This window comes from Notolabrus celidotus, chromosome 21 (assembly GCF_009762535.1).
Source record: "Notolabrus celidotus isolate fNotCel1 chromosome 21, fNotCel1.pri, whole genome shotgun sequence".
Lineage (NCBI taxonomy): Eukaryota > Metazoa > Chordata > Actinopteri > Labriformes > Labridae > Notolabrus > Notolabrus celidotus.
In genome coordinates this window covers 25,751,627-25,763,908 of record NC_048292.1, presented here as the reverse complement: position 1 = coordinate 25,763,908, position 12,282 = coordinate 25,751,627, and the positions used below count along the sequence as shown (strand labels likewise).

Below are 12,282 nucleotides of genomic sequence, written 5' to 3'. Positions count from 1 at the left end.
ACTGAGGGTCTGATGTCTTTGATAGATTTCAGAATTTAATGCAAACATACAAGAAAAGCTCCTTCCTGTCTTGCCCTATTTTTTACAATTATGCAACCTTTTCAGAGATCTTAAATTAGTGAACTTCCTCACTGTGGTTGTTGCAGCTTTAGTAGAGGATGCAGCCGGACAGATCTAGAACAAGAGGCTTTCTGAAGAGTATGAAAGTGCATGGGAACCATCAGAAAAGTCATACTCAGTATATAAATAGTATTTATGGCCATCATCCAGTGTTAGAGCATATATTTCCTGGGATCTCTGTAAAATGAGTCATCATGCTGGCAAAACCCCAAAGAGCCCATTAAACCGAACACTGTTCTCTAGCAGCACACTCAACATCTCCATTATAAGGGATATAATGCTGCCATCTAGTGGACAAAGTGAAAGATTTAGTTCTCTGTATTTTCCCTGCAGAAACAGTCACCCAGGAATCTGATTAGTTGTGTTTTCCTGTGCCTCTGTAGGTGATGGACAGCTCCATGCCTCTGATTGGTGAACACGTGGAGGAAGATAGACAGCTGATCACAGAGCTCATCATCAACAAGATGGCCAAGGAGCTGCTGGGAGTTTCTACACCTCAGCCTTCCTCTGTTAAGGTACAATCACACACACACCACCTGTACTTAATGAGAACTATTACCATTATAATTACTACTGTAACAGCTACTAATGTTATTACCTGTGAATATTAGTACTATACAAATGTAACCTTGCATTGTAGCATGTTAGCAACTGCTACTGTTATGTCCTTTTTCATAACTATAAAGATATACAGTATGTAAATGAAAACAGTAATACTGCTGTTTATAATGTATTACTAGTGAAAACCAACTTTAAATACTTATTAAAATCTATCAAACTGTGATATAATTAGTTTTTTACCATTTTGAATACAGACACTAATATTAAATTGTAGGAATTTACTGATATCAATCAATCAATCAATCAATCAATCAATCAGACTTTATTTATAAAGTGCTTTTCTTACAATGACAGTGCTGTACATGAAATCAACTTAAAATAGATTGAAGTAAGAAAAAGTTAGAACTGTTGTTTTGCTGCATATGCTAAAACAGCATGTATATGAACAAGGCACAGGCACTACATCAAAATATACACTTTATTTACAGTCTAACTATTGAAGATTTGACTTCATCACTAAGAAAGGATATAAATATAATGTTCAACTCAGATGCCAAAAAAAAGATTTGATGCTGTATAAAAAAAACAGCATCATGATAATCAGGATACATAATCATGGATGCTAATTCAAACAGATTTTGATGGCTTTCAAATGATTGAAACACTGTTTCAATGAATATAGTGCAGAGAGAAGAGATGAGATGACAATACATTTATGCTAATTCAAATTTTTATGCCAGCATCATGCTTAAAAAAGGAAGGGCATGTAAAAAAATAACAACAAATTACTGAGAAAAATGCGAATTGCAAGAAAAGAAAGAAAACCAGCAAAATGAATCTAACTAATTTGTTCAATTTGCAACAGGAAGTAACATGACTGGGTTTAAAAAGCATTCCAGGGAGGCAGAGTAAAGTACAGATAGAAAGGGGATCACAGCTATGTGAGAGACTGCGTGAGCAAACAGTTCAACACAATAGAGGCTTTGAACATTGCCCACTCAGATTTAATGTCCCACTTTGCTATAATGATTATACTGTACATTTGTATATTTTTGTTTTGTCACTTTAAGAAATCAATAATAATTACTTGTTCATCGTTTTAAAATTGAACAACTGCTCGAATGAGTCATTTTTAAAATTCTCTTTTACAGCAACTTCTATTATTACTACTTTAGCCAATGTCTCCACTTCTATTGTTTAACTGTGACCGTTATTTATAATGTAACAATTTATTACTTAAAACCTACAAAAGATTCAGATTTTTCTGAGAAACTTTTATGGCACTGTGTTGTAGCAATAAATGTTTTCTGATCAAACAACATCTGATTACTAAAACAAGAGGTGCCTGAAGAAACAGAGGTCATAGATGTCTGAACTTTGTCGTGTAATAATAATGATAATGATGATAATAATAATGATGCTCTATCTCTCTGTCCACAGACTACACAACCCAGACGAGGTAGGAGTGCCTGTAGTTTTTTGTGTTTTATTTGTTCATTATTATTGCAACACAGTACTTGCTGTTGAGTTAGAACGACTAATGGACATGTGTTTTGCTCATACCTGCCGCAGGGGGACAGCGCTCTGCATCTGCCTCTCCATCCCAGTCAGCCCAGGGTTCACCTCAGAGAGCCCGGTCAGCCTCCACCTCACCCAGCCAGGCTTTCCAGCCGGGTCCCATCCCAGCCACCTCTGGGCCTGGAGCTCAGAAACAGTCACCACAGCTGAAGTAGGTCGACACTCGATTCAACTGAGCCGCCCAACATGATTCATTCTAGGGAGGTCAATGAGCATAATAACACTTTAAATGTCACTGATCAATGTGTGTCATTTTATACTCACAGGCTGCTTCATATCTCTGATATAAGCAACATTTGTCATGCCGAGGTTTATTTTTATGCTTCTGACCTTTAACCTTTTCGGTAGAGGTATACCAAACTAGACTTCTGTTCTCTTACTGCACAGCAAATCCCAGTCGTTGACCAACACCTTCACAGAGACATTAAGAGGAAGCCTGACTGATGATGAGGCCAAAGCTGAGACCATCCGCAGCCTCCGACAGTCCTTCGCCAGTCTCTTCTCTGACTAGACACCCTCCAGAAGCTTCATCTGTCTGTCAAATGTCAGGTTTGAGGAAGCAACAACAAAAAAAACAAACCCTGACTGGTAAATCTATAATGGAGTCTCCTTCCTTGAGCCACAGCTTCCTGCTCCTTCTCTTCCTTCTCACTGTTCGTGAAGTTGACAACCTGGTGCAACCCTCTGTCCTCAGATCTGAGACTTATTTACCACTAGAAAGGCCAGGAACTTTGGGGGTTTTCAGACAAAGATCACAAAAATGCAACCTGAATATTTCAAAGTACTTACTAGCATTGTAAGCAAAATGCAGCGTATGATCTAGAGCTGCAATGATTCATTGAAAGAAAGTGAATTGCCAAGCTATTCGACGGACGATGAATCATTCAAAGTTTCTGTCAAGCAAAAAAAAATCAATCATGATTTAGTTCCAGCTTCATGCATTCCAGAATCTTCTGCTTTGGAGGAGTTTCAAAGAGCTGTTTTGACTAAAGAGACAGTTTAGAGATTCCACTTTTGGCTCTGTTACAAAGCGTTGAGCATTTTTCTCAACTTTCTGACATTTTACAGACTTAATAATAATTGATTTATAACTAAAATAAATGGCAGTTAGAAAATAAGTGTTTAATGCAGCCTAAGTAGGGTCTAGATTTAAACCAAGTCAAATTTTTATCCATTTTACAAGATTTGATCAACTTTTCTATTCTGTTCTCAAGTGAATTATGAAAAGATTTAGAAATACAAGCCTGTTCAAAAAAGTCAAGACACTGTGAGAAATGTTGATTAAAAAAAAAGTTCTGATGGTTTGCAGAGTACTTAAACCCTAGATGTAATTAAAACTGGACCGCAAGACTGAAAAAAATGATACATTTTATTGATTTATGAAAAATATATGCTGATTTCTAATTGGATGCCAGCAACAATTTTAAATGAATTGGGACAGGGACAACAAACACTGAAAAAAATGTGTAATGCCAAAAAACCCACCTGGAGCAACATTTCCAAACTGATCAGGTTAATTAGCAACAGGTGTGTAACATGACAGGTATAAAAAGGGCAATCCAGAGAGGCTGAGCCTCTAAGAAGTAGAAATAGGACCAAATTCAACACTCAGTAAGAGACTGTGGGAGCAAATAGTTCAACAATTTCAGAATAATGTTCTCCAAGATAAAATAATAATGATATGAGTTTTTCATCATCTTCAGAGAATCTGGATAACTCTTGGTGCCAAAAGGACAAGGCCCAAAAGAACAAGGCCCAAAAGCAGTACTGGACAGCTGTGATCTTTTGGCCATCAGGTGACTGCATAAAAACACAGACATGGCTCTGTAGTGGAAATCACTGCATGGACTCAACATCACTTCCAAAGGATGAGGATGATAAGATAAGATATTACTTTATTGATCCCGGGGGAAAATTCAGTTGTTGCAGCAACACAGACATAAGTACAATCAAGGATAAGTTTAAATAAGTAAAATAAGTTAAATAAAAATAGATAAATAAAGATAGAATACAAATTTAAGATATATACAAATGTTAAAAATGGTTTAAATAGTGGTAATTACATGCAGTATTAAAAAAATATTCAGTAGTGACAGGTTGACATGGTGAGATTATGGTTGGGTTATGACAGATTAAGCAATATAATAAATAATAAATATGGTATATCATATGACTGTATGAAGATAAAGAGAATAGTTCAAAAGTACTATATAATAGTAATATGATCAGTTGTAGTAAACAATAATAATGTCATATAACGTAGTATAATATAACAATAATAATGATATAATATAATGTAATATGCATCATAATATGATGTCAGAAGTGAAATAATATAAAACTGGTCTGTTGTCTGAGGAATCAATACTTTACTTTACTTTTACATACAATGTTTTTATGACAAGCTTTATAATTGACCAATTTGGTGCATTTATTCTGTTACAAAACAATTCTTACCCTAACCCCAGGGTTAGGGTAAGAATGGTTAGGATTAGGATAGGGTTGTGGTTAGGGTTAGGATAAGGGTTAGGATTAGGGTTAGGGTTTTGGTTAGGGTTAGGATTAGGGTTAGGGTTAGGGTTAGGGTTAAGGTTAGGATTAGGGTTAAGGTTACGATTAGGGTTAGGATTAGGGTTAGGATTAGGGTTGGTTAGGGTTTCGATTTGGGTTAAGGTTAGGATTAGGGTTAGGATTAGGGTTAAGGTTACGATTAGGGTTACGATTAGGGTTAGGATTAGGGTTGGTTAGGGTTTCGATTTGGGTTAAGGTTAGGATTAGGGTTAGGATTAGGGTTAAGGTTACGATTAGGGTTAGGATTAGGGTTGGTTAGGGTTTCGATTTGGGTTAAGGTTAGGATTAGGGTTAAGGTTATGATTAGGGTTAGGATTAGGGTTAGGATTAGGGTTATGGTTAGGATTAGGGTTAGGGTTGTGATTAGGGTTAAGGTTATGATTAGGGTTAGTGTTAGGGTCCAGAACCAGAACCGAACCAGAACCGAACCCAGAACAGAACCGTACCAGAACCAAACCAGAACCAAACCAGAACCAGAACAGAACAGAACCGAACCAGAACCAAACTCAAGCAAACAGAACCAGAACCAAACTGGAGCAAACAGAACCAGAACCAAACTCATGCAAACAGACCAAACTGGTGCAAACATTATAAACGTCCTCAGGTTGGCATTGAGAAAAATCAGATGCCTCAGCTTGGATGGGCTGATCCGATTTCTCCTCTCAGTGAGTATTTGCCCGGTCTTCAAGAAGACTCTCTCTGAAGGAACAGATGAAGCCAGGATACACAGCCTCCCCTCCATCACCTGTATCCTATATCCTCACATGTGATAGGCAGCATGGCCGCCATGCTGACCAATCAAAACAAAGTTCAGCTGTGAGCAGAGCTGGGGCTGAGCACTGCCATAGACTACATGTCTTTTAATGTAGACTTCCACTGAGAGGAACATATTAGACTATTTAGGGCTGTTAAAAGAAGACCATGGGAAAATGTCCCTCTTAGCTTTTTTAAAAATGTGTTGCTAGTATCAATTTAGAAATGAGCATACTTTTCATAAACTAAATAACATTTGATATGTTGTTCTCTTCTTCTTCCTCTTATATCAGTTAAGTATAGGGTTTCAATGATTTGCAAACCATCAATCAACATGTTACGCAGCATCCCTACTCTAAGGAATTGGGGTTCTAGGTTAATGACAGCATTGGTTAACCTCCTGTCTATTCATACCCATAATTCTTTGTGTTTTCATAGAACAGCACTGCGGTAGTCATTATAAAGGTCTGACACAATCTCAGCCACCTTTGTCCTGTGTGTTTCTGTGTTTCAAGTTCAGAATAGAGGTGAGAGAATCTGAGAAAAAGTGAAATCCTCCTGAAGTATAGATCAACTGCCTGGCCTTTCTAATGCTAAATAGTGACAGTTATTAATCTTAATCATAGTCTAGCTCATAGTGCTTGATATATAGTCATTATTCTACAATTAGTTTGTTCAATGAGTGAAAATGTTCATTTTTGGGTGGTCTTATTTATTTATATACAGATTTATTTATCAAGTGAAACTTCTTTCATTTGTTTGAGTTGACTCACAGACACCAAGCTGTTTGCAGATGTCTACGGCAATATCTTATCTGAAACTGTTCCTTTGTACGAACTGAATCCTCAAGGTTCACCAGCGATTTCGAGCATCTTGCCAGCAGCTAAAGTTCTCACACATCCATGTGCTGTAGACACATATTGGCTTATGTAGTGACTCCTCCATCTAACTTTACCAAAGTGCTTTTTAATTAAGAAAAGAGGAAAAAAAGATCAAATCCTCTCTCCACTGGGTCAAGAAACAATCACACAGCCAAGCAACCTTTGAGTGTGTGATTTCAGAAGGTGCAAATGCTGTACTGGCTTCCAGCCATTGTCTTCCATCACAGCCCAGATCTTCCCCTACAATTGTTCTTTTTGGGTACGTTTCTGTGCTTTGTGAATAGCACTGTGGTTTATTTTCTGTAGGGAGCTTGTATCATAACTAGTACTGTTATGTTTTTAAAGGCAAACAGTGAGGATGTAACGTTTGAGACTCTGTGTGTGCTAACACTTCCACATTGACAGGAAAGGCTTGGTTGTGTAACATCAAATCATATATCTTATTCATGTTTATTCCCTACAACCAACTCTGCAGATAATTTATTAGAACTGTTTTTTTGTTGTTTTTTTTGTTGAAATGAATGTACACAAAATCTGTAGTGGTAGCAAAGCTGACATCTCAAATATCATCCTGCTTTAGAAATGCATGTTAATGCTGAAGTAAGAATCTTCACTATCACATAAAGACAGCAAAAAACTTTTATTACACTTTATTAAAGAAGTTCTACAGTTTCTTTATCGTTTCCAAGACAGTGTCCCAAACAGGACGATGTCATTTGGTGTCAATGTAGAAAAAAAGCTTGGGGATCTTATTGGGATTTCCAAAGACCCACAAAGTTAACTGTTAATTAAATGCTGTAATTAACTTAATGTTTGTTGTATCAAACTCCCAACAGAGACTGAAAGTCAAATCCATCTAAAGTTATCAGGCTAACTTGTGCATCAAACTGAATGGGTCCTAGTATCTTTGTTTGAATGTGTTTAAGCCAGAACTCAAAAGCAAAACTTAAATCAACATTTCCTCCCTGAACATAAATACAGAAGTGACTGCATTATTTCATTTGAACATCTGAGGGCAGTATGCAGCAGTAGCAGTAAAACTACTACAAACTAAAATAGTGTTAATTATGACCCTTAGTGATTTGGGATGGAACTCATTCAAATGCATGAAGCTTTATAAAATGTATAGTGGTGTGTGTGTGTGTGTGGGGGGGGGGGGGGGGGGGGGGGGGGGGATTGTGTGATATGTTGTAAAAGTGTCATTTTGATATGTGGAGACACAACCACAAGAAAAAACTGCCCAAATTTGCAATAATAAGTTTGATAATTTATTTAATGACATTTCTATTTGAGTTATGAAAGAACTTAGGTATTTCAAATAAAGTTGTATTTATTATGTATTATTATTAGTTAGTTAGTTATTTATGTATGTCTAGGTCTTATTTTGTGCTTTTCACAGTCTTACGGGCAGACACATAGACAATTAGCACTGTTGCTTCACTGCGCTAAAACAGTACTTTAGCTTGACACTCAAGTTGTAATCACCAACAATCAGGAGTACAGGTTCACATCTTAAATCAGTTGCTTTGGAAGGAAAAAAATGTGATGGTGGTTGGCACCATAAAATCACTGATTTTTGGTCCAGTGAACTGATGGTTAGCTAAGCTCCACCTTCTTTTTGCTGCCTGTCAATCTCTCTTAGCAAGTTCAGAAAGATAATTTGAGTGTTTGTGTTGAAATTTTTTAATGTACTTTTGTGGATTTCATAAACACAAGTAGAAAGACAATTTTCAGCCAAATGACACCTGGCCTCTGGTCTCTACCAGATTTAATCATCTGTACCTAGCTAGCTAATCAAGCTAAAATTAGCTCCATGATTTGGGTGAAAACAAGATTTGCCTGACTCCTTGCCTCAGATTTCCAACAGGATCCATATATATAAGAATATTCAATATGCACTTAATGACTATATACCTGATATTGTGCATAAGAATAATTCCCACAAAAAAATAGCATTCTAGCTAGCTCATGATGCACGGGGATGACATGAAGTTTTAAAGGGGTGCTTGGATACTCTGTGATGTTGTAGAAAGTCTTAGGCAGATGAGTGACCAACGCGTTTTACAAATGTAAAGCTATATCTGCTAATGTTTACTAGTTTTTCTGACTGTAAATTAAATCTAATACAGAGAAAGACAGATCTGCTAACATTAGCCTTTGCTTTAAGTAACCAGCTACCACACAGTGGATGTGACCATGTCTGTTTTATATCACAAATAATGTTATACAATACTAAACAATAACCAGTAATAAACCCATACAATACCCAGAAGTACTATGTGTTTAGGTTAGCACGATAAGCTGTGCTAGTTATCAAACATGCTAATGTTAGCGGCTTACATTAGAGAAGCTAAAGCATTGTTTTATTTCATCCGTCATACTTTGGATACCTAATGAAAAAGAAGCAACACTCCAAGCTCTCTATAAAGAGTGTAACTTTTACAGCACAAAGCAGAAGGATGTTGTGTTTTTATCCCTGCATGTGACTGTTAATAATTAGGATTGAACAGATGCTAATCCTGAAAGGGGTTAAGACATGGTCAACTCACTAACTCACTCACCTTCCTATATAATAATGACTTTGCTAGTGATTGCTTCCTTTCTTACATTTAAATTTGACAACACTGTGATTATTTGATTTCTTTAAAACCAGCTCTTGGGTATTGTAGTTCATTCTCACAGGGTTGTTTCTTAACAAAATTCTGACCTGCAGCTATATCTCAGAGTAAATGCAGCAATGGAACAGGCATTTCATCACCTTTGTCACTGTGTCAAAATGGACCAAATTAGCATTTCATTGTGAGAGCCCTAGACTTAAAAAAAATCATTATCTTTTATTCTTATTGTATATTATTCCGACTCTAAGTATTAGATAATATCGCAGTATGATAAGCCATAAAAAACCATGAGGATTCTGTATCCCTTATGTGCCACGCAATAATGGCTGTGACGTCAAACGACTTATTAACTTAGATCACTGTGTCCTCTAACTTAACAGCATGAGGGGCCTGTCCTGCAGACGCACACAGCAGTATTTCTTTTCTTACTTTGAGTCCAAATCAAGAGAAATCATATCACACAGTTTATGAAACATCTACTGTTAGGATAACAGATAAAGTTTGATGTCACTGTTTTCAGTTTTTGCTTTAAAATGCAGTAAAGGTTGCAGTTGCCATAAATGTACCTATATCTTGGGTCAGATTATTATAAATGACCAGATGTCAGTTTGTTTGATTTTCACATCATCTTTTTTTTATTTTTATAGTGCCTGATGAAGACACTCCTCATGCCACTGTTTGTTTGCCATAAAACTTTTGATCGGATGTCATTTGAACTGAGTTGCAGGTTTACTACCTCATGTTCAGCAGTGCTCTGCAGGAACTGACCACAGAGTGGTAGTAATGGGAAGCAGTGTTTCAGATCATGATTAAGAGCATGTTAAGACATGGAAGAAGAGGGGAAACTGCTTCCTCAGTTTGAGGGATTAGTTTGAAACGTGAATGTAGTGTCTGTGGCATCAACCTAAGGAGGATTTGAATGTAGACCTGTCAAACATCACACATGGGCAACCAGATGGAGGCTAAGTCTTAGTTTCCTCTTAAAGGTGCCATGTCATTAAATACTGAAATAACTCTTAAAGCCTGGTTCATACTTCTGTGATGACTTTACACCGTAGCTATGGTCAGGGCGTAAAATTAACTTTTCACGTCATCTGCCATTGGCTAGTGACCTTCAAAAATTTACCGGCCAGATTTCATGTTGGTTTTGCCAACAATGAATGGGTTTTGCTCTTGTTCATCCTTTGTGTGTTTGCGGCAAAGGCTGCAGCTCATGGTGTGGTTTGTCGGTCGTAAGTCAGACAGGACCGAGGTCGGCCAGCCTCGTCAATTTTCCAGTTTTCTTTGAAACATTGTATAGTGACATTACTCCGTTTAGCTGTCTGTTCCTCTTCTTGATCGTCTCCTGCCTCTTTGTTTATCCTTTTTGTTTGTGGTGGCTTCACGCCGGGAATGTGTCGCCACCTCTTCCTCGAAACGCTCTTCCCGCCGTGCTTCTTCAAGCAAAGGGAATGAATAGAACTCCTGTAGCTGACGTCACGCCGTTCCCGACTTACCAACTCAAGTACAGCGCGCCGCGAGGGTCAAAATAGCCTGACAGTCGGCAGAAATGGGCGACAGTATGAGAACAAAACCTCACATGCAATACAAAATGTTCCATCGGCCACTGGCGGTTGTGTTGTTTTTTTTACACGCCAAACTAATTTTTTACACACCACTGGCGCTTGGTGGGTGTTAATTTTACGCCCTGGCTATGGTGGTCAACGACATCATGAGCACTACATACCTATGCATCGGAATGTCAGCTCTGCAATATTCCACCTAAACACTAGAGTTGGCAGTGCGATTTCCTTGCTAGTTTCATCACCAGTTTATGGCCCTGCTACATTCCCTGTGCTCTTTGTGTATTATGATGGAGTTGGAGCTAATAAATGTTGAGCAGCAGTTGATTATACTGCAATCATTAAACAGAAGAAAAGACAGGAGACGTGAGATGCAAATTACAGCAATGTACGGCGATGCAGAAATGATGTATTAGCAGGAAATACGATTCCACCCAGCGGACCAAGTTACAATAACTACAAACTTTGGATGCTTTGTTGTTATTGGGTTATTTTCATCTCTATTTGCTTAATTTATTCGTAACAAGTTATTTCAAAGTAAAATAAAAATGATGGTGATAAACTAAACTCTGCTTGTTAATTTTTTAACAACTGTGCCTCTGTCTGGATAGCATCCTTGTCTAGTTTTAATACTCTTTCTGGGGTTTAAAAAAGTTTGGGATCAAGCTTGTCCCATGAAATGATGAAGTGTAGATCAACAATTAACAGCTGCATGTTACATTTCATTTTCCCGTTATTTAAATCAGATTAGTTTATTATTTTTAATACCTTGTTTTGGAGTAAGTTTGTAAGTTAACTGCTGTTTGTACCCCTGCAGTGTGTGCTGTTTTAATGGGTACTTAAAAGAAGCAGAAAAATATCTTTGAAAGAGAGGGGGGTCTGTTGGGGCCCAATGCTTGTTTATAGCCCCTCGTCCCTCCTGCAGGTTAGTCCGGCCCTGGTAAAATATTTGATTCCTTCATTTTGGGGGTTAGCGTGAAGCGGTTAATACAGATTGATTAATTCATTCAAATTGATTCTCCCATCATGAAGACGGTAAGGATCATAGTGAGATATCTTTTTGGTCTTTCCATTGATTGACAGCTTCCTCAGCCAATCACAGCCTCTTCTCCACTCAGTCTCCCTCACCTTGAACTATAACCCTCCATGAATCTGCTGTTGATGCCACAGATGTTGCATTCATGCTTTCTGACAACTTGCAGAGTTTGAGCTCATATCAAAGAAGTTTTTAAGACAGTTGCATCACATTTTACCCATCATCAGATTTATCAAGTGATTCCTGTTAAACATGAGAAATAATTTGGAGAAAAGGCAATATATGTTCAACATTTCTTTCTTCTTTTCTGTCTTTCTTTTGGTCATGTCATGGTTGAGTCAAAGGCTCAACTCTAGGTGTGTTAAACTGCGATATAGCCTAACACTGTTCTGAATATGCAGCCACAGAGACTTGCCATTAAGTATAGCTAATACTGCAAGGAAAATAAAGTCCACTTTAAATGTGCCGTTTGTAAATCAAAGAATAATGTCTTTGCACGGATTTATTTGCCAATGTTGAGTCCACTGTGTCCCTTCTTCTCTGCTGAATGGTGGATGGTATTGTATGGTACTTTAAGTGTATTAATGTTCTGTATATTGGTG

General features: G+C 37.5%; 1 protein-coding gene across 1 annotated transcript in view; it reads left to right on the top strand.

Moving 5' to 3' along the window:
- The window catches only part of LOC117805130 (synapsin-3-like), a 205,361-nt gene extending 202,505 nt beyond the window's left edge, over positions 1 to 2,856 (top strand). Inside the window, exons 11-14 of the mRNA XM_034673744.1 lie at positions 504 to 635; positions 2,122 to 2,140; positions 2,254 to 2,410; positions 2,647 to 2,856. Coding sequence (XP_034529635.1) covers positions 504 to 635; positions 2,122 to 2,140; positions 2,254 to 2,410; positions 2,647 to 2,770 — 432 coding nt within the window. The 3' untranslated portion in view covers positions 2,771 to 2,856. The remainder of the gene's footprint in view (positions 1 to 503; positions 636 to 2,121; positions 2,141 to 2,253; positions 2,411 to 2,646) is intronic.
- The last annotated feature ends 9,426 nt before the right edge of the window (positions 2,857 to 12,282 follow it).